This window comes from Brassica rapa, chromosome A01 (genome assembly GCF_000309985.2).
Source record: "Brassica rapa cultivar Chiifu-401-42 chromosome A01, CAAS_Brap_v3.01, whole genome shotgun sequence".
Lineage (NCBI taxonomy): Eukaryota > Viridiplantae > Streptophyta > Magnoliopsida > Brassicales > Brassicaceae > Brassica > Brassica rapa.
Genome location: NC_024795.2, coordinates 24,976,747 through 25,004,192, shown reverse-complemented (window position 1 = coordinate 25,004,192; position 27,446 = coordinate 24,976,747). Strand labels below are relative to the sequence as shown.

General features: G+C 32.7%; 3 protein-coding genes and 1 long non-coding RNA gene across 4 annotated transcripts; 2 read left to right on the top strand and 2 right to left on the bottom strand.

Moving 5' to 3' along the window:
- The first annotated feature begins 71 nt into the window (after window positions 1-71).
- LOC103840759 (stem-specific protein TSJT1) lies at window positions 72-1,428 on the top strand. The gene is made up of 3 exons (XM_009117282.3): window positions 72-335; window positions 655-1,019; window positions 1,099-1,428. Exons 1-3 carry the CDS (start codon window positions 130-132, stop codon window positions 1,287-1,289), a joined length of 762 nt encoding a protein of 253 aa, XP_009115530.2. The 5' UTR covers window positions 72-129; the 3' UTR covers window positions 1,290-1,428.
- Window positions 1,374-3,742, bottom strand: LOC103840749 (ribosome biogenesis protein BRX1 homolog 1-like). Its single transcript, XM_033281499.1, has 7 exons — window positions 2,705-3,742; window positions 2,510-2,588; window positions 2,296-2,420; window positions 2,110-2,211; window positions 1,945-2,013; window positions 1,773-1,871; window positions 1,374-1,683 (listed from the first exon to the last, which is right to left on the bottom strand). Exons 1-7 carry the CDS (start codon window positions 3,056-3,058, stop codon window positions 1,546-1,548), a joined length of 966 nt encoding a protein of 321 aa, XP_033137390.1. The 5' UTR covers window positions 3,059-3,742; the 3' UTR covers window positions 1,374-1,545.
- On the top strand, window positions 2,797-11,082 carry LOC103840739. The gene is made up of 5 exons (XM_009117260.3): window positions 2,797-3,028; window positions 3,789-6,529; window positions 6,618-6,750; window positions 6,917-7,020; window positions 7,109-11,082. The coding sequence occupies exons 2-5, from the start codon at window positions 6,399-6,401 to the stop codon at window positions 7,482-7,484; spliced, it is 744 nt and encodes a 247-aa protein (XP_009115508.1). The 5' UTR covers window positions 2,797-3,028; window positions 3,789-6,398; the 3' UTR covers window positions 7,485-11,082.
- Window positions 11,083-25,891: 14,809 nt separating this feature from the next.
- Window positions 25,892-27,428, bottom strand: LOC117128892. Its single transcript, XR_004452306.1, has 2 exons — window positions 27,338-27,428; window positions 25,892-26,653 (listed from the first exon to the last, which is right to left on the bottom strand). It is a non-coding gene; the product is annotated as an uncharacterized LOC117128892 (long non-coding RNA).
- Window positions 27,429-27,446: the final 18 nt, after the last annotated feature.

Sequence of the window (27,446 nt, the reverse complement as noted above, 5' to 3'; positions counted from 1 at the left end):
TCAGAGATGGGTCTTATCCAAAACTAAAATCCAAGTCAGCATCACGTAGAATCACCCCATATAAATACTCTCTTACATCAAAACACTTTCTCCTCATTACAACAACAAAAGATTCAAACTTTGATCAAAATGTTGGCAATATTTCAGAAAGCGTTTGCTCACCCACCAGAGGAACTCAACAGCCCGGCGTCCCATTTCTCCGGAAAAACCGCAAAACTTCCCGGTGAAACTCTCTCCGACTTCCTCTCACTCCACAAGGACACGGCTTTCTCCATGAACTTCGGCCACTCCGCTGTCTTAGCTTACTCCCGGCCTAATAACTCTCTTCGCCAGAGGTATACATATACTCACTCCGTTTCACTAATAAGAGTAGCATTTTACATTTTTAATACAGATTAAAATATAATTAAAATGTATTTATGTTTTTAATAAATACATTTATCTAACCAATAGTTTAAATTATTTATAAATTAATGTAATTTGTAATTAATATTAAGTTCAAAATAGGTATAAATTGCAATGAAATTTTAAAGTGAAATTATTTATATAACAATAAAAAATGTTAAAATTACTCTCTTTGAAAGACAAGAGAGAAGATCATATATACACACATATTATAGATTCAGACATGTTGGTTCTGACACTGTGTTTCAGGTTGTTCTGTGGGATAGACGGAGTCTACTGTATGTTTCTTGGTACATTGAGCAATCTCTGCACGCTGAACCGACAGTACGGACTCACGGGGAAGAACACGAGCGAGGCCATGTTTGTGATCGAAGCTTACCGAACACTACGTGACCGTGGTCCTTACCCTGCAGATCAAGTCCTTAGAGGTCTCGAAGGAAGCTTCGCCTTTGTCGTCTACGATACTCAGACCTCCTCTGTCTTCTCAGCTTTGAGCTCTGATGGAGGAGAGAGTCTTTACTGGGGAATCTCCGGGGACGGGTCTGTTGTCATGTCTGATGATGTGGAGATCATAAAGCAAGGATGTGCTAAATCATTTGCTCCTTTCCCTACTGGTAAGGCAAAGATACAAAAGCTTGTAATATAAGAAACAACATTTGAGAGTCTGATTGTTGTGTGTTGTTGTGTTTGCAGGGTGTATGTTTCACAGTGAGACAGGGCTTAAGAGCTTTGAACATCCGAAGAATAAGATGAAGGCGATGACGAGGATTGACAGCGAAGGTGTGATATGTGGAGCTAACTTCAAAGTGGATGCTTGTTCTAAAATTAGTGCCATCCCTAGGAGAGGAAGTGAAGCTAACTGGGCTCTCGCTAATTCGCGTTGATCTCTTCTTCTAATTGGTTCAGTTCTCTGAGTTATTCTTTTGTCCTGTTGCAGTTTCCTTTTATTTTGTGTAAATAGACATCAATAAAGAAGCAAAGGCATTTTTATATTGCAAATAATGAACTCTTTACTCGTTGAAATTGTTAATTCCATGAAAAAGAAGTACACATTTTGATCCATGAGAGGGAGAGAAGAAAACAGAACAAGGAACAGTAGAGACAAAGAATGTGAAAGTTTATGACTTGATTGAACTTTGATCATTCATCATCCTTCCACATGTCTGCAAATTCATCAGGCTCCAATGGGTTGGAGAGTTCATGCCTCTTTCTTCTCGTTTTCGCCTTTACTTTCTTTGCAAACTTCCCAGCCTTATTCCTTTTCTCCAATGCTCGGATCTGGAGAGAAAAATTGAAAGAAATTAGTATAACTTTCACATGATTTAAAAAGGTGCATTCAGCAAAATGTGACGGGAGAAGCCAAGTACCTGGTTTGGAGATACGTAGAATGGATTCTCGTAAAGGGTTGGACCTCCAAAGCTGCCTCCAAATATCTTAATCGGATTTAAACAAAACCTTGGACCAACCTGTCATCAAATTATGTTTCAATCAGAACCAATTAATTAAAATTATGAATGTGTAATAGGTTGTAGTACATACCTCGACAAGAGTCATTTTATCAAGACCACCTCTTGCAACCTTGTCAGCCTCGTTATGAGGCACAGATATCTACAATGTGACAATAAAAACAGACCTTCACTTAGCTAACTCAAGCTGAAAAAAAAGAGGAAATGATCTCTGAGATGGTAATGATGTTTAACCAACCTGGTAATTACGGAACCATATATGGTCATCCACAATTGAGAAAGCAAACACATGGTCATGGTACGGCTTTGACTTTCTATGTTCCTTAGGGATTCCAAACACCTGCAAGAGACAGGAGAAACCTAAATTAGCATGCGGTACAAACAAAAATACTAACCAGAAACATAAGTAAATGGGATTAATGACCTGCGTTAACATCTCTTTCAAAAGCTTCCAGTGTACATCTTTGTCAAAATTAGATGAGAAGGTCAAGAGAGGACGCGACCCTTTCAAATGATTTCCAGTGAGTTTCAGCTCCTCCATTGTGTGAACTTCACCATAATACAGATTCAAAAAAAAAAAAAAAGTCAGATGTAAGCTAGTCTTGAAACAATGTACGAGGAGGGGATGGAGAAGTTACCAGCATTAACCAAGAACTTAACAGAGGGACCACTAGGAGACTTGACCATCCACATGTAAAGATCTTTATGCTTCCTACACTGAACACCAAAACAAATAAACACTTACCAACTTCAGTTTCTTGAAATTAAATTCAGACCACAACAGAGCAGCAATTGATTATGGAACTCAGGTATTAAAAAGATGGAAGCTTTACCTCGAAGAACAAACAAGAAGAAGAGCCCTTAAGCTCAACAAGCTCATTAAGAGTAGCCCCTTTACTGCTCTTAGCTTCAACCTTACTATCCTTCTTACAATGAGGCAGAAGCGACACCATGTTCAGCATCAGATGCCTATACCTGAAACTGATCCTTCGGGAGCAAGTAACGAGAACCTTCTCTTTGTTCCTGAACCCAGACGCTGCCTTGGCTTTAGATTCCTCAGCATCTTCGTTCTTGTCTTTCCAACCCAATAGAGTCCTTTTGGGTCTCTCCGGGGCTGAGTCGTCTTTCTTCGCCGGCGCCGCCGCTTCGGTCTCGCTGTGCTTTCCAATGAAGCACCGGGACGGCATATGCTTGACGTCTCCCGTACCAGCTGCGTTTCCGGGACGGGGACGGCGCGGGGACGGCGTGGGGACGTTTCCAAAACGTTTCAGAAGAGGTGGGGACGGCAGAGATTTTTGGGGACGGCTTGGTTAGGTTCCGGGGACGTTTCCTAAACGTTTCTTATGTAAAGTCCGTATAGTTTTGTAAAAAATTGATTATTTACCTTTTTTTTGATGTTTTTTAGTTTTGTAAAACAATTGAAAAAAGGAAACACGTACTTATATAAACAATTAGGGTTACAAAGTTTATCATCATCTCTTAAACTTAAACAACTTCTTATTCAGTTATTCACTTCATCTTCTTTCTCTCAATTGATTCACGTCAAAGGAAACACATTAAGTATGATTACAAATCCTGTTTTTTGGTTTGTCAATTCTCACGTAAAAGTAGATAGTATTAGATAGTATTGGTTTGCTATGGTTTGTTTCACCACGTACGTATCTGTGATTTCAACTTCTTATTCAGTTATAGTGATGTTTTATTTTATTTAAGATATTATTATGGTGTTTTATTTTATATGAGATTTATGCTTTGGTTTTAATATTTATATATACATATTTATTTATATATATATATATATATATATATATAGACGTACCCATGCCGTACCCGTATCCATAAATTTTAGATTTAGCCGTTTCCCGTCCCCGTCCCCGCCCCCGTATCCGTCCCCGTATCCGTCCCGGTGCAACATAGGTGCTTTCTCTTCCTCCCCATTTGGCTTTTTTTGTTCTTTCTATTTGCGTAAACAGCAGCTAAATTCTTTTTAGGGTTTTAGGACAGAAGTCAAACCTACGGGACAAGCTGCTTTAGCTTATTTGACAATCGAAAACTACATCGTTTTGATGTTATTATTAGATGGGCCGAAATTTTAATGGACCTAAAGTTACACAAGAAATGGGCATGTAAAAGGCCCACAAAGTGTTCACCCAATCAGTAATAAATTAATAATAGATTAAAGGGATTAAACATCTATCTCTTTATTCTGATCTTTCTTTCCCATCGACGTAGCAAGTAGCAACTAAGATAATAACAGTTGACGGTAAATGTTGTTAATTTATTAAACCGACACAACCGGCTGTTCACAAGTCATAACTATCTATTTGCTGTGAACGTATGTTACTTTTTACTTATACTTTATTATTGAAAAGTTTGTACTAAGAAGGAAAGTTTTTTGCATATTAATCAATTCGAAAAGTATGAATCATTCATATTCATTGTACACTTTACAAAAATCCACTTATTATCTTCAAGAATCCAATAGTATAGAATATAGAAGATTGAAACTATACAGACAATAGAAAAAGTCATCTACGGGTATTTAAGTTTTTCATCAATTATTTCAAACTGCTTGTATTTTAACTCGCTAACTACATAATTTAAACCATAAACCAAATTAAATTGATTTAGTCTAAACCAAAATCAAATATTCGTATTTTTTCTTTCCTTGAATATGTTAATTAATGTAAAAAAATTAATATTTTCCTAATTACATAATTTTTTAACTTGCGAGGAATGTTTATATAAATTTCTATATCTTATTTGAACGGGAGATAAGTATAGAAATATTTAAAGTGATTGCTTAACGAATCACTTTTGTGTTTTTTATGAAAAATTGCAAACTTTAAGAAAATTAATTAATTTTATTGAATTACTATTGGTTAAAAGTTATTGAAAATTAAAAATTAGAGAAAATGATATATTTATTATAGTAGTTTAATGTTTTTTTTTTAATATGTGTGAAAATACTAAAAAATCTATTATTTTGGAACGAATGGAGTAATATATAGCTTGTGAACAATGTTTTAGCTTTGACTAAGGTAATCTGAAGATAGCTTGCTTACAAAGTTTAGATATAAGTTTCTTTAGGTTCCGAATGGTAACGTTCGTTCCGCACTGCACTGTAGTCAACAGTACCAAAAATCTCTATATATATCATATATCTATATGTTCTTATAACTGTTAGAATCGCACCACAGTTAAACCGCTTGTCCCGCCCCGCTCAATCTGATGTTACCATTCGGAGCCTTAATCTTTTATGTTTGTAGATATTGTTTTCTCAATATTTTTTATGATTAAATACGTTCTTTTAATTTGTGATATTTTAAGTATGCAAATATCGAATAATTATTTACATGACTATCAATATTAAAAACATGATTAGTATTTAAAGTGATTTTGATGGGTTGTTGTTGACAAACGAATTGTTCATTAGCAGCAATTAATGTGGGGTTTCGATATGATAATGTAGTTGTGGGTTTTGGTTTTAAATATTAAGTGTAAATGAATATAGTAAATTAATCAGTCCAAAATTTATTTTATATTGTTGTATTTTTTATGTAATAATTGTATCTTCATAGATATTTTTTTTTAGATATTTTATCCTACGGAAAGTGCGTATTACTACTACCTATTAGTTACTCCCTCCGTTTTTTATATATGACGCTTTAGAATTATGCACATAGATTAAAAAATATTTAATTTCTAAATAAAAACATTATTAATTATTTACCTAACCACAATTTAACCAATAATAAAATAGAAACTATAATATCATTGGTCATCTAGCATTAATTAGTCATAAATTTTACATAGAAAATTGAAAACGTCAAATAATTTGGAACAAAAAAATTCCTCTAAAACGTCATATATAAAAAAACGAAGGGAGTATTAGTTAAGTATAGTGACAAAAAATTTAAAAAGATATATGTTCTTTTTGTGGAGATGTATCATTTAAATTTATGTTTCTTTTTTAGAAATGTATATATGTATATCTTTATATGACCACTAATTTCATTAAGTCTCTTAAGAGTTAGATATAACAAATATTTAAAGATACAGTAAGAAATTTTCTTAAAGTGTTTTGGAAATAGATGCTTAGCTTCATTGCAATGTCAGAAGATCCATGTATTGAAAATATTTTAATAATTTTTTGAAGTTTCTATTTACACAAATTGTGGGAAGATGAAGCTAAGCATCTATCTTTATATGGATTTTTTAAAATTTCCAATTAGTTAATAAAACATGTATTGAAAATTAGATCTTTTTGAAACAATTTTTTTCTCTAGACTATGTAATTTTATGAAACAGACGGAGTATTTGGATTTTCACATTCTTTTTCTTGTTGGTCCAACAAGAGTATTTTCACATTCCATATTGGAAAAGAAAAGTCGTGTTTCCCAGATTTAGTACCATAAATAAATCATAATACTAAATAGCTTTCCACTTTATAAGTGTAATTATATAATCGATTTTATTTTCTGTAGATACATTAACAGCTCATTATTATATCTGTCTTTAAAAAAAATGCTCTTTCAACCTTCCAACAAAATGAAGGAAACGGCGTGTGCCAAGAATAAAGAACCGAAGCCTGGATGCTTTCGTAATGTTTTTGCTGTTTGGTTTCGTTCTTCAAGATGCCGACAAGCTTCAAAGTGGTAAGAAACCTAGTTTACTTGCGTTAAACGATAAAGGGTTTTGTTTATTGTTAAGTGTTGATTAATCTGCTGTCTTTCTTATTTGTAGCAAACTCCATATCCAGAGTCTGCAATGTTCCGTCAAGATTCATCGGAGACGAAGAGACTGTATGGTTAAACAGTCCCGGTCTGATGTCGCTAAGCTCCTTGATAGCGATCGCTTACAGGAAGCACGTCGTAAGGTATGTAATCTCATGCTGATACAAGAGGTTTTGGAGGTCCAGTACCAATATTTCACTTGATTATATATATATACCACTTTTAGTCACCATTTAAGTATTCTTATTTGATCCATATCTTGAGGATCACTAGTTGTCTTATCTGACAATTAAATTTTCCATACCATAGACGAGGCAAATCTATGAGGACGAGAAAATGTTATCAGCTTATGATCAAGTCGACTACTTCTGCACATCTATATTACAGAATTTTTCTCCTTTGGACCGTCAAAGGTTAGTTGTTCCATGACTTGTGACACACGGTACCATTTAAAAACTTGAATGGTTCCATAACCCTAATTACTTATGTTTATCTCTCCAGCGATGTCCATCTGTTACCAGAAGAAACTAAAGAAGCAATGGCCGGACTGATATTTGCTGCATCAAGAATCGGCGAGCTTAAGGAGCTTCAAATCATAAGGAGCTTGTTTGTCCAAAGATTTGGGCTTGGGTTTGACAAAGATTGTGTAGATTTGCGTCCAGGACACTTGGTGAGTTCGGAGATAGTGAAGATTCTAGAGACGAAGTATTCGAAAGATGCATTTACTCCAGAGAACCTATTTGGAATTTTCCAAAACTACCAAACCAACAGTACCACTACTAATGTGGATTCAATAACTGAAGATTCAGCTTCACGTAATGATCATGGCATTGCCCGTTCTGATACAGCGAAAAAGAGAAACCAAAGGAAGTTATGAAGAAGAATTCAAAGTTTCTGGATCGCTCATCGTTTATGAGGTAGAAGTTTGATTGTGATTTGTAGTATGGGTTTGATGTTCTTATTAAGATTCTTCTTGTGTTTTTTTATTCAATTTAAGAAAACAAAATTATCTTTTCATTTTTACATTGTTAGCTAAAATTATAATTTTATATGTTTTTATTCTCCAAATTATTTGGACTAGTGTTTGTATTATCATCATCTTTATACGTATGTCTATTGTGGACACACCAACGGTGTTTGGTTTATCATGTATGCGCATTTGCATCTCATCTGCACATACGGTACCGTATGTTCTGTGTATATAGTAGTTGTCCATTGGACGTAGATTTTGCTATGACTGAGTTTCTTGAGAATTGAAACATTTGTTTGGTCTTGATGAAAAAAATGACTTGATGAGGAGTTTTATGATGAGCTCGGAGGAGATGAAAATGGGCTATTTGGGCTTTCGACATTTAATTCCTTTATTATAGTCTAAACCCATTTACAGTATACGTAATCGCTATCTTAATGTAGAAACTCATCTTTACGATGTATTTTGAAAATTGGAGTTAGGTCAATCATATTCTATCACGCTAAAATAAAATAATTTTTTTATACAATTAGATTTGTTTTAATGGTTCATTCCAAATATAGAATAAAAAATAATAGTATTTTATATTTTGCTTTATTATAGAGTAACTCTATTGTAGATTGAATCATTGGGAAAAAATCAAACTCTATAATATAATTATTTTATTTTAGAGTGAAATATAGAAAAAAATTTGTTATGACTGAGTTTCTTGAGAATTGAAACATTTGTTTGGTCTTGATGAAAAAAGGACTTGATGAGGAGTTTTATGATGAGCTCGGAGGAGATGAAGATGGGCTATTTGCGCTTTCGACATTTAATTCTTTTATTATAGTCTAAACCCATTTACAGTATATGTAATCACTATCTTATTGTAGAAACTCATCCTTACGATTTATTTTTAAAATTGGAGTTATGTCAATTATCTTCTATCACGCTAAAATAAAATAATTATATTATAGAGTTTGATTTGCTTCAATGGTTCATTCCAAATATAGAATAAAAAATAATATTATTTTATGTTTTGCTTTATTATAGAGTAACTCTACTGTAGATTGAACCATTAGAAAAAATTTAAACTCTATAATAGAATTATTTTATTTTAGAGTGAAATATAGAAATTTTTTTTGTTATGACTGAGTTTCTTGAGAATTGAAACATTTGTTTGGTCTTGATGAAAAAAAGGACTTGATGAGGAGTTTTATGATGAGCTCGGAGGGGATGAAGATGGGCTATTTGCGCTTTCGACATTTAATTCCTTTATTATAGTCTAAACTCATTTACAGTATACGTAATCGCTATCTTATTATAGAAACTCATCCTTGCGATTTATTTTTAAAATTGGAGTTATGTCAATCATCTTCTATCACGCTAAAATAAAATAATTCTATTATAGAGTTTGATTTGCTTCAATGGTTCATTTTAAATATAAAATAAAAAATAATATTATTTTATATTTTGCTTTATTATAGAGTAACTCTATTGTAGATTGAACCATTAGAAAAAATTCAAACTCTAAAAAAATTTGTCTACCATAAAGGATGGTTTAACCAGAACATAAAGGATGGTTTATACGTATGTCTATTGTGGACACACCAACGGTGTTTGGTTTATCATGTATGCGCATTTGCATCTCATCTGCACATACGGTACCGTATGTTCTGTGTATATAGTAGTTGTCCATTGGACGTAGATTTTGCTATGACTGAGTTTCTTGAGAATTGAAACATTTGTTTGGTCTTGATGAAAAAATGACTTGATGAGGAGTTTTATGATGAGCTCGGAGGAGATGAAAATGGGCTATTTGGGCTTTCGACATTTAATTCCTTTATTATAGTCTAAACCCATTTACAGTATACGTAATCGCTATCTTAATGTAGAAACTCATCTTTACGATGTATTTTGAAAATTGGAGTTATGTCAATCATATTCTATCACGCTAAAAGAAAATAATTTTTTTATACAATTAGATTTGTTTTAATGGTTCATTCCAAATATAGAATAAAAAATAATAGTATTTTATGTTTTGCTTTATCATAGAGTAACTCTATTGTAGATTGAATCATTGGAAAAAAATTAAACTCTATAATATAATTATTTTATTTTAGAGTAAAATATAGAAAATTTTTTGTTATGACTGAGTTTCTTGAGAATTGAAACATTTGTTTGGTCTTGATGAAAAAAAGGACTTGATGAGGAGTTTTATGATGAGCTCGGAGGAGATGAAGATGGGCTATTTGCGCTTTCGACATTTAATTCCTTTATTATAGTCTAAACTCATTTACAGTATACGTAATCGCTATCTTATTGTAGAAACTCATCCTTACGATTTATTTTTAAAATTGGAGTTATGTCAATTATCTTCTATCACGCTAAAATAAAATAATTCTATTATAGAGTTTAATTTGTTTCAATGGTTCATTCCAAATATAGAGTAAAAAATAATATTATTTTATATTTTACTTTATTATAGAGTAACTCTACTGTAGATTGAACCATTAGAAAAAAATTAAACTCTATAATAGAATTATTTTATTTTAGAGTGAAATATAGAAAAAAATTTTGTTATGACTGAGTTTCTTGAGAATTGAAACATTTGTTTGGTCTTGATGAAAAAAAGGACTTGATGAGGAGTTTTATGATGAGCTCGGAGGGGATGAAGATGGGCTATTTGCGCTTTCGACATTTAATTCCTTTATTATAGTCTAAACCCATTTACAGTATACGTAATCGCTATCTTATTGTAGAAACTCATCCTTACGATTTATTTTTAAAATTGGAGATATGTCAATCATCTTCTATCACGCTAAAATAAAATAATTCTATTATAGAGTTTGATTTGCTTCAATGGTTCATTTTAAATGTAAAATAAAAAATAATATTATTTTATATTTTGCTTTATTATAGAGTAACTCTATTGTAGATTGAACCATTAGAAAAAAATTCAAACTCTAAAAAAATTCACTATCTTGCTTGAGTTTGAGATGTAAGGTAAAGGATGTTATCGAACGACGCAGAGCATGTTTCAAAAAAAAAAAAAAAAAAAAAAAAACAACAACGTAGGCCCTTTTTTGCCATCTCAGACTTACTACTGTGGCTATGTGGCTTAATATATAACTATATTGTATTAGTGTTGACATTGCTTCACTATTAGCAATAACCAATAATAAACGCTATTGAAAGAAAAGTATAAAAAAAAACATTTTTCACTTTTAATCATATAAAATTATTCTTTGTTTAGCTTAATTAGAAATTATATAAGTTCTTAGTCTATATTAAAAGCAATAATATAAGACCTATTCGATTTAAGATCGCTCGTCGCTTTTATCAGCTGAGATATGTCATATATTGGATTATGCTTATGGATGGAGCTCATATATACTTCTATATGCTCCAGATGAGCCACTTCTATATGATAAAAAATAATTTAAAAACAAAAAAAAAATGAAACGTAAAGCAGCATCACAGATTGAGTTCAAATTTCACTTTGAGTATTGTAACTTTTCGTGGAGATTGAGATCAATCTACCGACTCAGCAGCGAAACAAAAAAAAGTATGAAACTCCTTATAATATACTCCATCACGTTTCAAAGATAAATTTTTTAATATTTTCACACATATTAAAAAACACATTAAACTATCATAATAAATATATCATTTTCTGTAATTTTTATTTTTTCATAAATTCAATAAAGTCAATTAATTTTTTTGAAGTTTACAGTTTTTTTATAGAAAACACAAAAAATACATCTTTCTGAAACAAATTTTTTTTTTAAAGTCTATCATTAAAAAACAGAGGGAGTATAAAACAAGCAAAAATTTGGGAAATTCATTAACGATATATTGATGTTGTCATTGTTTATTTAACCAGCCATTACTTACATCCACATGTAAGAGCACCTTCAATAGAGGTTTTTAAGGAAAGGTTTTTTAAAAAAGCTTTAAAAAAAACAAAAGGCTAAGAACATCTACTCTATTAAAATAGAGTCCTAAATTTATCTACCATTGAAAGTTGTCACTTAATTTTGGGATCCTTTCAAATTTATTACTAAACTATTTAATTTATGGACCATTTTAAGTTTGTTATATATTATTATATTAACAATACAATAACTCTAACTAGACCTCATGCTGATATATACGATCGTAGTTGCTTCTCTTGAGATCATAACCTGCAACAAAAGAAAAATTAGATTAATTAATATTTTTTCCATCTTTCATTATAATAACATTGAAAGAAGATAGTATATTGTAATTATGGCCAGTTGATAGACTTTTAATGCATTACTGCTTGGTTCTTTCTTATGACACACACATGACTTTTAGGAATGTAAAGGATTATCTGAGTTTAGAAAGAATTAGAGAAGGAGAATAAGAGATTAAAAGACTACTTAGTGACTAATGGAGAATCATAGTGAAAGGAATAAAGAGAAAGATTGTTTAGAACTGTCTAATCTTTCATTAAGGACATGAGTTACAATATATAGTGTGAGCATACAAGGGTTTTCGAAATCAAGAGAAGACTAAAGCATGTGAGGTCAATCAGGAAAGGATAAGCTCATTTGGACTAGCCAATTAGCTTCTCCACATGCGCGGAGCATCTAGCATCTTGGACCAAGATGCTCTTGCCTTTCCAGCTGTTCCAGCCTGTCAAGGCGCGCTCTACCTTATCCCTAAACGGTCTGATGCATCAAGGTAAGTTCCTTCCCTTCACCTAAGTTACCGCAAGTAACTTCTTTACCCTTGTCAAGGTTTCACCCATCTTCATGTGTACGGTCATGTACGGACCTTACCCAAACCTTCCCAAGCTTCAACTCATCTCCTTAGTCTCAACTCCTCACTTGCTTCACACTTATACTCAACTCAACTCAACACTCCCCCTCAAGCTTAGCTTTGTGAAAGTCTAAGCTTGGATAGCTATGAGATCTTCCTCATTAAAAACCTTACCAAGGAAAACCCATTGGGATAAAACCTTGATAAGGGAAAAAGAGTAAAGACCTCACAGCCAAGGGGATCAGCTCCTCCTCTTCCCAAGATCAATGAGGCCCAACCGTATGTGAATGAACTCCATTGTCTTCTGTCTTGCAGCCTTGGTGAACACATCCGCTAACTGATCTTCACTTCTTGTGTAGCATGGCAAGATGACTCCTAAGATGATCATCTGCCTCACCTTGTGGCAATCAACTTCAATGTGCTTGGTTCTCTCATGGAACACCGAGTTGGAGGCAATGTGGATAGCTGCTTGGTTGTCACAATGCATGGTCATTGGCGTGGCTTGATCAATCTCCAAATGCTTCAAGATGCCTTTGATCCATACTAACTCGTTGGTGAGCTTCAGCATAGCTCTATACTCAGCTTCTGCACTTGAGCAAGACACCACCTTCTGCTTCTTACTCTTCCAAGTCACCAAGTTGCCTCCAATGAATGTGCAATAGCCTGTGGTTGATCTCCTGTCTGCTCTATCACCAGCCCAATCCGCATCACAGTATCCCACCACTTCAGTGCTTCCATTGCAGCCCATCCATACTCCTTGATCAGGTGAGCCGTTGAGATACATCAAGATCCTCTCTATCATGCGCCAGTGATGCTCCTTAGGCACTTGCATGTGTTGACTCACCTGATTCACAGCAAAGCAAATGTCAGGTCTAGTTATGGTAAGATAAATCAATTTGCCAACTAGTTTTCTATAGAGTTTAGGATCCTGATAAGGCTTGCTGTCTTCAATCTCCCCCTCTCGTGGGACTTTGTAGCCATCCTCCATAGGCATCCTTGCTGTCTTGCCTCCATAAGCACCTGCACCTTTCAAAAGATCAAGTGTATACTTCCTTTGGGACATGAACAAACCTTCCTTGGATCTACATATCTCAATTCCAAGAAAGTATTTTATTTCTCCCAAGTCTTTAATCTCAAACATGGATTTAAGGAACTCCTTGGTTGCTATGATACCCTCCTTATCACTTCCTGTGATAATGATATCATCAACATACACAAGGAGTGCAATCATACCTGAGGGGGTGGTGAGTGTGAAGAGAGTGTGATCTAGTTCAGACTTCTTGAAGCCTCGGCCATTGAGAGTAGTGCTCAGCTTGTTGTACCAAGCTCTTGGTGATTGCTTCAGCCCATAGATAGCTTTCTTCAATCTCAACACATTCCCTCTCTTCACTAAGTGTTCAAGACCTGGAGGTGGATGCATATACACTTCATCCTCAAGTTCATCTTGTAGAAAGGCATTCTTCACATCCATTTGCCATAACCCCCATCCAAGATTCACAGCCAAGCTTAACACAATCCGGATTGTATGTAGTTTAGCTACTGGTGAAAAGGTTTCTATGTAATCTTCTCCATAAGTTTGAGTGAAACCTCTTGCAACTAGCCTTGACTTCTTCCTCTCAATCTTTCCATCCGCCTTATACTTGATTGTGAATATCCATCTACTAGTCACAGCCTTCTTCCCTTTTGGTAACTCACTTTCATACCATGTATCATTCTTGATCATAGCTCTTGCCTCAGCTCCAACTGACTCCTTCCATTCTTTATCCATGATTGCTTCTTCATAGCTTCTTGGGATGTAATTCTCATCCAAGTTAACCATGAAGGCGCAATGTTCTTCAGGGTATTGGGCAAATGAACACACGACTTGAGAAGGATGCTCCACAGCTTGGGCATTTTAGTACACTCGCGTGTTTACCCAAGAGGAAGGATCCTTTCTCAGCCTTGTGCTTCTCCTCAATACTGGTTGTTCTTGCTCTTGAACCGGCTCATCTTGTGTATGCGGTTCTTGTGCTTCACTCTGATGTTCTTCCTCTCCTTGGTCTTGCTCACCTTGATGATGAGAACCTGAGTTGAACTCTCCTTCTTCCTCACTCAAGCCGACTCCTTCTTGGCCATTTTCTTGAGTTTCAGGTTCACTTCCCCCCTCATGATCAAGGTGAGGTGTTTTAGCAGCTCCACTTGGTGCAGTTGAGCTCTCTTCTTGTCTTCCACTTCTTGTGGATTGGTCCTGGTTCATCTTGATACCGAGACCTTCCAAAATGATTCTTAAGACTCCAGCCTTATCTGATGTGAGATCCTTCAAATCTTCTTGATTCTTCTCCTCATAGTATCCTCTTTCTTCAATGAACTTCACATCTCTAGATACAAGCACCCTTCTAGCTTCTGGATCATAACACTTATATCCTTTTTGAGTTGTTGAGTAGCCAATGAACATTGCCTTTCTGCTTCTTGCTTCTAGCTTGTTCCTCAACTCTCCTGGTACTAGAACATAGCATAAGCATCCAAACACTCTCATGTATTCCAAGGATGGCTTGCGCTTGTTCAGAACTTCAAATGGTGCTTGATCCTTCAACACCTTTGTAGGCATCCTGTTGATTAGGTAGCACGCAGTGGATACAGCATCACTCCAGAATCTCTTAGGTACATTAGCTTGGAACATCAGTGACCGAGCCACTTCCATCAAGTGTCTGTTCTTCCTCTCAGCTACACCATTCTGTTGTGGTGTGTAGGGACAGCTTGTTTGATGAAGGATTCCATGGTGATCTAGATGACTCTTGAACGCATAGCTTCTGTACTCTCCTCCATTATCTGATCTCAAAATTTTAATCCTAGCATGATAATGGTTAGTCACATAAGCTTGAAAGTTCTTGAATGCATCTATCACCCTATCTTTTGATGGAATGAGTGTTAACCAGGTGTATTTAGATTTTTCATCAATGAATGTGACAAAGTACTTATGATTATCTCTAGAAAAACTAGGTGCAGTCCACACATCAGTATGAATCAAATCAAAGCAGTTTTCATAAACAGTAGATGTTCTTGGAAACACATTCTTACAATGCTTGCCTAAAATGCAAGCCTCACACTTATTATTTTCAAAAACCACACCTGGTAACATCAAGTTTAAAGCCCTCTCATGGGGATGACCTAATCTAGCATGCCACAATGCATTTTTATTCAAACTAGAAGCAGAAGTAAATGAGCAGTTATAATTGGAAACAGGATCAAGCTTCTCAAGCATGTATAAGTCTCCCTTTGTAACTCCTTTTCCAATCAATTGGCTGCTCTCAATATCCTGAAACTTCACATCATTAGGACTGAATATAACATTGCAATTCAAATCAGTAGTGCATTTCTTAACTGAAAGAAGGTTTGATGTGAATTCCGGAATGTAAAATGCTCTAGTGTTCTTATCAAATAGCTTCAAGTTTCCTATTCCCTTAATAGGTATCTTATCCCCATTTGCAATCATCACACATCCATTAGTAGGTTCTATATCCTTAATCAGGTTGGTGTCACTAATCATATGATGAGATGCACCTGAATCTATAATCAATGGTTTGGATATATTGCTAGCACTATGGAGATGCTAATTTGTGATCTATATGCATTCATCCTAGCATTTCTATCAATGCAATGCTCAATTCCAGTCTTACTATCAATCCTAGCAATCTCAGCCACATTAGGAGTCATTTCTATAGTTCTAGCAATCATAGAAGCACCAAATGAATACCCATGAATGTTACCATTATCCTTGAGCATTTTGATGAGTGCATCCATCTCGGATCTCCTGATGAAGTCTTGATCATTGCCTCGGGGGTTGATAGCTCCAGTATAGGTCACCAAAGCCTTTCCATCTCCTTCACGGTTCTCCACTTCAGCTCCTCGGTTAGATGGCCCTGCTCCGCTTGATCCTTCAGTCATGTGAGCTTTTGCCTCTCTCTCCTTCATGAACTTAGCCGGCTTCAAGTGAGGATGGAGTATCCAGCACTGACTCTTCTTGTGTCCATGCTTCTTGCAATGATCACAATTCCCATTGAACTTCCTATCCTCATACTTGTTGTAACCAGCTTTGTTGGCTTGAGGAGGCTCTTCCCGGTCAGGTTGCACAACATTTGCAAGAGATAAGTCTCCCTTGCCTCCAAACAAACCCATTGAGCCCTGCTCCTTCTGTATCTTAGCACACACCTCTTCAAGGTCAGGCAGCTTTTCGGACCATAGCATGTGCTGGATGAGACCACTGTAACTTGCATTCAACGTGAGCAGCAACCCAAAGACCTTGTCCTGCTCACGTCTCTCATTTAGAAGCTCTGGATCAACCGTGGTTGGCCTCAGCATCTCTAACTCAGACCAAAGAGACCTGAACCTCCCCAAGTGCTTAGTGAACTCCATGTCATCTTGGGTTAACCCATTGATCGCCTTCTTGACTTCAAACACTCGGTTCAGGTTAGAAGTGTTTCCATACACTTTCTGTAGAGTATCCCACAGCTCCTTGGCTGTCTCACAGTAGCTATAAGCATCTAGTATAGCCGGCTCCAAAGAGGCATGAAGGACTGACATCACCATCATGTCTTCTTGTTGCCACTTCTCTACAACACTCTCCTCGGGGCTCTCCTTTTCACCCTCCTGAGTAATCGCCATTGGAGCCTCACCAGATGTGATATGCTTCCACAAACCCTTGCTTCCCACAGCAGTCTTCACCATCCTAGACCAGACTAGGTAGTTGGTTCCTTTGAATGTCACCGCGACCTTCATCTTCATGCCACTATCCATCTTGAACAGCTTGACGTCTACAGCTTGAATCAACCGGTTAGATCTTGAACTGAGAACCCACGCTGCTCTCTAGAACACAGATTTACTCTTGAGTCTTCAAGTGAACCTCCCGCGGACCACCAAGACACACACAAAACACCTTGAGCTTTTGAACTCTCAAGAAACTCTCAAACACACTCACTTGTTCTCTTAAAGTTTCAAACTTGAATCCTTAAGAGAATCACTCACGAACTCAGATTGCAATCAACCTGGCTCTGATACCATATGACTTTTAGGAATGTAAAGGATTATCTGAGTTTAGAAAGGATTAGAGAAGGAGAATAAGAGATTAAGAGACTACTTAGTGACTAATGGAGAATCATAGTGAAATGAATAAAGAGAAAGATTGTTTAGAACTGTCTAATCTTTCATTAAGGACATGAGTTACAATATATAGTGTGAGCATACAAGGGTTTTCGAAATCAAGAGAAGACTAAAGCATGTGAGGTCAATCAGGAAAGGATAAGCTCATTTGGACTAGCCAATTAGCTTCTCCACATGCGCGGAGCATCTAGCATCTTGGACCGAGATGCTCTTGCCTTTCCAGCTGTTCCAGCCTGTCAAGGCGCGCTCTACCTTATCCCTAAACGGTCTGATGCATCAAGGTAAGTTCCTTCCCTTCACCTAAGTTGCCGCAAGTAACTTCTTTACCCTTGTCAAGGTTTCACCCATCTTCATGTGTACGGTCATGTACGGACTGTACAGACTTGTACGGACCTTACCCAAACCTTCCCAAGCTTCAACTCATCTCCTTAGTCTCAACTCCTCACTTGCTTCACACTTATACTCAACTCAACTCAACAACATTTAGATTGAGATCACTTTTCTCTGTTAAACTTAGAGAATGTCAGTAGATAAGATTCAATCATATAGAGATTATATCATGTTCATCTTTTATGTTAAATAAATAATATTTTTTTTATCATAGCTCTAAATACAATTCATACATGTGTCTTTTATGTTAGATTATATATTTTGTAATTCAAATAAGATTAATATCTAATAATTTGGTAAATACAATCATTATCTAAAAGAATATTAGAAACATGTTATCAAGAACAGATTTGATCGAAACTTTACTTACCTGTCTTGCAAACAAAATAGCCACTAACAACTTAATTTGATTTCTTTATTTTGTTATTCTGTTATATTTGATAAGGTAATATATAATTTTCAAGACTTTGTTCCTTATATTCTGAGCTCTATATTTATTAACCGACAATCTACATTCCAAATATTGTATATCTTAACTTCTTATAACAATTTCTACAAAATATGGGAATCAGATCTATCAATCCTTTCAAATACGTAAATCAGAATATCTTAACGAGACTTATTATCTTAAAAGTAAATCCAAATTTTTTTGTGCCAAATATATTAGATCTTTTTGATAACAAAAATAGTTAGAAAGACGTCATATTAATTTGTTAATATAGTTTAATAAAATACTTTAAATAAAATAAAATATTTTATTTTAAGGAAAATGAAATTGAATTTACTCTCCATATCAAACTAATAAATTACAAACTAAACATCCAATCTATTAATTTAGAGTCCTATTTTATCTATTATTAACAAATCATAATAGGACCACTTAAAAAATTATTTAATATGACATATTTGATTATTTAAATTAATAATAAACAACTATAAATATATTTTTGTTTTTTCTAATTATAACAAAATCTATGGAGAAATAATCCAACAAAATCTTACTTCAAAATTTAAATATTTTATAAAATAATATTTCAATTAATTTTGTAATTAGTAATATAATATTGTTATAAATCAATGCTAACTAAAATTTTATTATTATATAATTATTCTGTATTATATAAATAAAATATGAAAAATATATTAAAGAGGTAAATTAACAAATTTTATTTTTAAAATTGTTTCATTTAAATAAATTATCACTCACCATAAAAATGGGTTAAAATTCGTAAACTATCTAATATTTATACAAAAATAAATTTATTAGAAACTCTCAACAATTATTGTTTAAAATGTTTATATACAAAATATAATAATATATAATAATAACATTTAGTTCATATACTATTTAAAAATATATTATTACAAAACTACGAAAGTTTAATAATTCATTTAAAATATTAATGACAAATCAAATTTAATTATAAATATATTTTATTTTAATTATAACAAATCTGTAGAGAAAAATTTACAAATATCACCAAAAATTTAAATATTTTTTTATAAAATAAAGGATTGATGTAGTAACAAAAAATATTCAAAATTCATGTAATCTTCCAAACTTAAATATAGTAGTGTAATTTTTCAAAGTTTTCTTGATAGAATATAACATTTTGAAAATAATTATTCAAACTCAAAATGATAATATTTCAAATTTTATAAAAGATTAAATCATAGACAATAAAGAATAAATTTTTGAAATGACTAGGAAAAGTAAAATATATATGTTGTAGAAACTAAAGGAATCTAATATTTTGAAATCTTAATTAAAAAAAAACTTAATATCATAACATTTAAAATATCATATATCAATAAAATTTACTAAAATAATATGATAGATGCTACTATGTAAAATAATAGGTTTATATTATTTAAACAAAACCATGTTATTTACTTAAAAATCCCATAAAACACTAAAATGATATATGTTAAAGTATATTTTTTAACACACAACATGTAAATATTAATTATCTTAAACATTTTTATTTTTCATAATACAAATAATTAAATTTTAAAAATATATTGTAGCAGAATGTATAAATTAAAAAAAAATATTTTGGAAGAGATTATCGATTTGATTATTTCATATTGTTATTTTATTGTACCTAACTTGAAAATATATTAGTAAGTAATAAAATTAATAACAAAGTAAAATGTATTAAGAAAATCACTATATATTAATAACGTCGAATAAGAAATATAAATAATAATATTATAGAGTTACACAATATATAATACAAAAATAAACATTTTTTATTTAAAAGATTTATAATAATATCAAATACATTTATAAATGAAAAATATCTGCACGAACGTGCGGGTTAAAATATAGTCTATTCTATTAAAAGAGAAGCAGTCTTGAAATATCTACTTACAAAAAGTTGTTGGACTTATTTGTTAGAAATTTAACATGTCTTCTTTTATATAGCATCAATAATATTAACAGAGAATAAAACATTCATTAATAGCGGAATATTCTTTTAGTTTTTGGGATTTAACTACATTTAAGCTAACAATAAAATCGACCAAATTAATTATACTTTACTCTACAATAATAGGTCAGTATGGTATTTTACCAAATACAAGAGCGGTTATTTAATATTTATTCATTTCGAATTTTGAATCAAATCACATTGAATAAATATTTATTCTAAACGTAGACTAAGTAAACATACTAAAAATGCACTAAGATTTTTATACTAATTAACAATTTATCTATGTTTTTTCTGTAATTCAAAATCATTCAGAACTAAAAGAAATAAAAGGGTATAGATTAACAAACAAAAAAACATCTAATTATTTTTAAAAAACCTATGTATCAATACTCAAAATAAATCATTCAAATATTATGCATATATTCAATATAACAAAAAAATTCTAATATAAACTAAAATACTATACTGTAAACCATATATCATATACATATTTGAATATCATTTATTTTAATTTTCATCCATCATAAAAAGTTTTTTTGAATATTCCGTAAAACCAAATAAAAAGTTTACCTGAAAATTAATATAATAAATTATTAAAGAAAAAATATTATAAAATTAACTTTTAAACCTAAAAATTTTACCTAAAAATTAACATTTTTTTTGAATATTCCGTAAAACCAAATTAAGATTTTACCTAAAAATTAACATAATAAATAATTAAAGAAAAAATATTATAAATTAAATTTTAAACCTAAAAATGAAAACATAAACTTATACTAAGTTATTTATAACAAAAATAAACTAATACTGTTATATCAATAATTTTTTTTTCTGTTAACATTTTTGAATGATATAATAAAATTTTATTCAATTTTAGTTTTATAAATATATGAAAAATTTAATCAAAAAGTTTTATTATGTTTTTTTGAGTTTATATGAGATCAATCAATATCGTATTACAGGTTAATAGCAAAATTTTGGATTGTTATTAGATTTATCATATTTTTATATAAATGCGAACTGGATTATATTCTGGATCGTCGAGTTGCGACCATGAGTCGGGATTGGATATAAAAATGGTGCTTCAAACTCAAACATTATGATAAAACAACTTAAAAATTATTTATTTAATAAGAATTAAATTCAAGAAAATTTTGTCAAAAGGATCAACAAAAAAATACACGCGCTTTCGAAGCGCGGGTCAAAATCTAGTGGATTTTTAAAACAAAGTTTTTAAAATTGGTAAGAACTTCTAAAGTGTCATTTTTTTTATTGGCTCCTTTTGAGTGTGTCTCTCTCTCTCCTTTGCCTTTTTTTTCCGTTTCAAATGTTCTACCATTAGAGATGACAAATTACAAAAAATTTAAACTTCACAAATAACAAAATTTACAATTAAATTAATCATTACTCATGATGGTTTTTAATCATTGGAGATGGTCTAAGAGGTTGCAACCTATACCATCTTGAAATCCACGTCATTGGATTCTTTATGCAGTGTTTTCTTTTTGCCTAATTTCCAGTGTGTAAACATTATGTTATTTGCATGATACTCACGTTATGCTGTATGCATGATCGCATCGTGAAAACGAGAAACCATATTTGAAGAGAAACAACTTTGACCAGTCCATTCTCTATCATTAGGTGGATCTTTATTCGAAGAGAAACAATGTCAATATTGGAACTAATTTACACTAGATGCGCCGTGACACGAAAGCTTTTTAGTAAAAGAAACCCGGCCAATTCATTAATTCTTCTATTCGCTTGAATTATTTGTGAATACAAGATTCTAATAAAATAAAACTTTGATAGTTATTTTTTTTTTCAGTTTTCACATACATATTTCATATATAAGTGAATCTAGTGTTAAGAAAATCATGAAAGAAAAGCCACATAATTTTCTAAGAGAAAAAAAGCTATTCAAGATACATATGTTCTCCTTTTTTCTTTTAAACCTAACACCCTAGTAGTAAAATTCTTGTTAATTGGTTTCGGATAATTTGCTCGGACCTATATTACAAACTGACCTGATGAAATAATTTGCAGTCAACCAAATAAAAACAAACTGACCTATATTACAACAATTCATTTCGGATAATTTGCAGTCAACCAAAAATTTTACAATCTGATTAATAAAATATTAGAGAAAAATGGAGAGTCTACATCATTAGCTTGTGTTTAGTGTTCGTCTTTCTCTCATCCGTAATGGCTTTTTGACGAGGAAAATATCAACCTATAATCGCAAAACACATGTCAATTCGTCGTAGTTTAATCCGTATGAAACTGCTCTACATCTTACCATCTCGTGAACTCGCACCCCGTCATTCACTTACACGTGTCTTTTCTTCTTGACTAAATAAAATAATTTGGCACACACCCATTAAAAAGGAAGTAGAATCCTTTGTACTTTTCGTATATTGTCAAAGAAATATACCGCGTAAATTACAGGAAAATAAAGTCTTAAACAATCAGCTAATCTTGATTTTGAATGTGTGAATATTGAATATTGATCCAGAACATAAATAAAACACTTGGGAAAACGGTAAAACCCATTCAAGGCTACAGTCACACGCACGTACACACAAAGTAATAAATTAAATTGTCAGTAATACAAAGTATTAGTATTATTTTTTTTGGTCAAAGTAATACTAATACGTAAAAATATAATCAACTTTCTTGGATAGGTTTCTGGTTCAACGAACCCATGGGATGGCATAAATCACGACGCTCAAATTGATCCACGTTTCATGATAAACCCAAAGATATGGGACCCATATTGAGGCTGCACGTTAACGAAGATTAGGCGGCGGTGTTGAATCTCTCTACGTATATTATATATATACACTAGGGCCGGCCCGCCCTACGGGCGGGAAGTTATAATAAAAGTGATTTTATAATAATTTATGAAGTAATTTAAAATTATGATAGATTAAAAAATATTATAAACGAAAAAATAATGAAAGACTTATGAGATCATTATAATTATTTTTTGTTTTGAATTATAATGACAGTAAATTTCACTATTCTCTGATAAATAACATTATATTTTTAATATTTATTTTAATTCAAATGTTTTGTTTTATAATATTCTTAATTAAACTAACTTATTTAAGGTTTTTTTTTGCGAATATGACTCAAAACTTGAAGTTATTCCTAAAGTAATTCATGCTTCTTTTTTTTTGTGATGTAATTGTATATTCCCTTTGTATGTATGTTTTGTTAAGAGAAGTATATGTTTATGGTTTTGAGAATTTTAGGGTGTCGAAAGATTATTTATATTTGAGTTAAAATGTTTTAATGAGGAGGTTCATTGAATGATTTAATGTGATAGTCAATGAGGATGCATGAATCCAACCGACTTCCATAACAGTTCCAAAATTCAACCAAGGGTAGAAGAAGTAGAATCGAACAGTCAAATACGACGCCTTCCAACTGATCTTGATCGGAATTCAGCGTGGTCGGTGCAGCAAATCTTCATTGGCCGTATGTTTGAACCGGAGTTGTTAAAACGCAGCAGATATGTCTTTCGTTCGTCGACATTATTTTTGGAGAAGAAGTCGTCTCATGTGGGACCCTCTCATGTGTTACTCTACGGCCCAGAAACCCAATTATGTTAAGCCCAAAACACTGATCTGAAATATTTATTAACAAAAAGAGAAAAGCACATTAATAAATGTGATTAAGTGAAACAGTGAGTATCATCCAACCCGGACACGTGTTGACCTGTCAGGAACCGGCTTTATGATGTGGCAAAGCAGGAGTGAGGCGAACATATTTATATATATATAGATTAGTAAATTAAAATTTTATTTAACCTATGATTCAATTTTTTTTTTTGAACAACAACCTATGATTCAACTATATCAAGATTCTGGCCCCCTAAAAGACTTTTTGATACTTTATATAATAGCTAGGGTCGGTCCGCGCTACGCGCAGAATATGGTTTAAACGTGTTATATATAATTATATTATTATATATTTTCATTGCGTGTGTGTTTATGTTAGCATTTGCAAAAATAATGTATAAATAATAACGTTATGTTTTTAAGAATGTTTGGGTGTGGAAAAATTATATATACTCAGATTTATTATTGATTTTGATGGTTGTGTCTATAATAAGAGGTTGCGGAATATATCATATTATATAGGTTGGATGAAGTTTACGTGGTCTTCTGATTGTATGTTTTTATAAGGCTGAATCAATTATTGATTGGTCAAACTTGATTTGCTATATTTTGGAATCTGAAGAATGAGCTTGTAGTTTTTATGCTTATTATTTGTATGAATGGCATGGGCTGCAGAGAGTTGCATTTCGTAACAATTATGTATATTTTGTGTTAGTTTTTGTCTGTTTGTTTATAATCATTTTTTTCAATATCCCGATTAAGTTGATTTATTTATAAAATTTTGTTCAAACTGAAATTGATTTTTTTTTATGAAAAGCAATGGAGACACTGACTGTGAAGAGATTAGCATAGCAAAACTAATCAAAATTTAAAACAATGAAGTGGAAAAGTGTAAAAAGAAAATGTGTCTATGGTTATACATGATAAACTATCTTCAAGAACTTCTCCAATTTTGCTTGAAATATAAACATTCAGTGCATCTACTTTCAAGATCATTGAGCTTGCAACTTCTTGGTGGTATCATGAGGATTATATTTGTACTATAAGACTTCCTCCTCATGATAGGAACAGCATCGTTTGATTTATCTCCAGCACTTGTCCGCTCTGGATTGTTGGTTTGCCACTTATAAAGATCTATATATTTCATGTCTTTTTCTTGTTCTCCTTTGCACATCAAAAGAATGGTACATAGAAAGTTACCTTTAGCATATTGGTTGGTGGCAGAGAGCTTGAGATGTTTTAGGCCTTGTTGGGCTTGTTCGACGCAAAATATTGCTTGATTCCTCCAATATAATGCACTTCACCATTTTCATGGTTGAAGCAAACTTCCATCTCTTTCTATATATAAAATCTTGTTATTTTGTGATTATAAATAATCTAAAAAACACGGCTGGGCTTTTATATTACTTTCAATTTTTATATATCTAAATGAATAAAGGTTACAATATTTTATATTTATTTTGAATTTATTTATATATTAATATAATTAATTAAAAAAAAAACTGGTGAAAACTGTTTTAAATTTTATAGAAATTCATATTCATTTTTAATATTTAGTATATAGACTTATAAAAAAAGATGTTGTATATATATATTATTACATAAAATATAAGTTTAGAATGGTGAAGTATCAAATTTTGCTCTTTTTTGATGATTTAGTGCAACATAAAATATAAGTTTAGAATGGTGAAGTATCAAATTTTGCTCTTTTTTTACGATTTGGCTGGACTATATGTATAGATGTCAAATACAAATTTTAGAGAAAAATAAATATCTAAGTGGGAGAAATTTTATCAAAGAAAATAGGTGATAAATAGTAAAAAGTATTTTCTCTTCTTACCGTTAGTCTCAAATCAATCGTTGAACTTTTATATTGTTGAAACCTGATATTTTTTTTTACCAAATTTGTATCTTTTTAAGTTTTTATACATTGGATCTATTTAAATATGTATTCTTGGCCCATCTAAGTTACAGAAGTCCATCGAACAATAATAAACCTAATATGTAATTAAACTAACCCACCATTAAATAGAAAAAAACCCTAGATTAAACATTATAGTCTGCGGTATTGAATCTTTTTCTTTCTCAGCCGCACAAAACAACATCTCCTATGCTCGCCGTCATACATCTCTGTAATATCTTCTCACTGTTATGCTTTTCTTCTCTACACAAAACCTAGATCCTCTGTAACCTTCTCTTCTTGCCGTTTTCTAAAATCTCAAAAATTTGCTAAAGCCTTGTAGCCCTTGTTTGTCTTCCTTCAATCATAAAAAGTTGTTGTATCTTCTGATTTTGAGGTGGAGGAATAACGTCATGCTCATGCTCGTTGAGGAAGTGCTGAGAGATGTGAGATAACTTTGAAGATGATGCTAAAGGGATGAATCCTTACTTATTTATAGGTGAGAATGACCGCCTGAATGAACAATAAGAATCAGTGAATGCAAGATCGTGGTTTTAGAGGCCATTAATGATAATCAATTCGATTTGTAACTGTTGGAGGTGAAGAACAGAGACCGAAACGACATGAACAGAGACGGCTTGGAAGTTACTGTCAAAGCGCCGGACCAACATGCAATTTCAGAGACGGCCTAGCATTTGGTTGGATAGCGGCCCAGAGAGAATTATCCATATTAGAGTGTCTCGTGGAAGCCCATTTTTAAAAGACACAGTAGAGTGGATGCAATAAAAACGCATGGAAACGGTGAGTTTTGTATGTTGGGACCTGGGTTTAAAAAAGCGTGCTAAGGCGTCGCTAAGGCGTGAGGCGACCTTGGTTGGGAGGGTCACCGCCTCGAGGAGATGAAGCGAGGCGAATTCGAGTAAGCGTTGCTTCAACCTCGCCTCAAGTCGCCTTTCACGCCTCACGCCTCATCACGCTTCATCGCTTATGCAACTAAAGGTAAGATTCCTATCACAAGTTATTAACATATAATATTCACTTTCTTTTTATGGTTTCAAAACTTCAATTCACTTCAAACTATTTAGTGTCTTTACATTTTTGAATAGATATTTTCAAGCGTGAATCTTATCCAAGTCTATATTCATTTTTTTTTCTGGTTCTATAAATCTTTTGTTTCTAAATCTATGAAGACTTAGGTTTATGTTTAGTTTCTTTTAAGGATTTGTTGGTTTGATTCTCTTTTTTTGAAGACTTTATTGGATCAATTCTCTGTTTTATGCTCTGTTTATGAATACTTATTAATTTTTAATTTTAATGATTTAGGATAATGACAAAGAATGGAAGAACCTGAATCATTCTATGACTAACCACTAATCCTATGTGTATTTTTTCAGGCTACGCCTTAAGTTGGTGAGGCGGTCTGAAGCGACGCTATAGCTTTGAGGCGAGCTTGACCTTCCTCACCGCCTCAAGGCTTGAAGCGCTATTTTAAACCCAGGTTGGGACAGGTGTCACGTTCACAGAGCTTGACTTTTTGAGCTGGCTGCTGAGGTGGCGCGTCCAGGAGAGAGATAACTCTACTTTATATATAAAGATATGCACTCCCGAGTAGCAG

Coding starts and splice junctions, on each gene's coding strand:
- LOC103840759 (XM_009117282.3), top strand. CDS start 130: ATGTTGGCAATATTTCAGAAAGCGTTTGCTCACCCACCAGAGGAACTC. Junction 336..654: donor AATAACTCTCTTCGCCAGAG/GTATACATATAC, acceptor ACTGTGTTTCAG/GTTGTTCTGTGGGATAGACG. Junction 1,020..1,098: donor ATTTGCTCCTTTCCCTACTG/GTAAGGCAAAGA, acceptor TTGTGTTTGCAG/GGTGTATGTTTCACAGTGAG.
- LOC103840749 (XM_033281499.1), bottom strand. CDS start 3,058: ATGCCGTCCCGGTGCTTCATTGGAAAGCACAGCGAGACCGAAGCGGCG. Junction 2,212..2,295: donor TGAAAGAGATGTTAACGCAG/GTCATTAATCCC, acceptor TGTCTCTTGCAG/GTGTTTGGAATCCCTAAGGA. Junction 2,014..2,109: donor TATGGTTCCGTAATTACCAG/GTTGGTTAAACA, acceptor GTCACATTGTAG/ATATCTGTGCCTCATAACGA.
- LOC103840739 (XM_009117260.3), top strand. CDS start 6,399: ATGCTCTTTCAACCTTCCAACAAAATGAAGGAAACGGCGTGTGCCAAG. Junction 6,530..6,617: donor TGCCGACAAGCTTCAAAGTG/GTAAGAAACCTA, acceptor TCTTATTTGTAG/CAAACTCCATATCCAGAGTC. Junction 7,021..7,108: donor TCTCCTTTGGACCGTCAAAG/GTTAGTTGTTCC, acceptor TTATCTCTCCAG/CGATGTCCATCTGTTACCAG.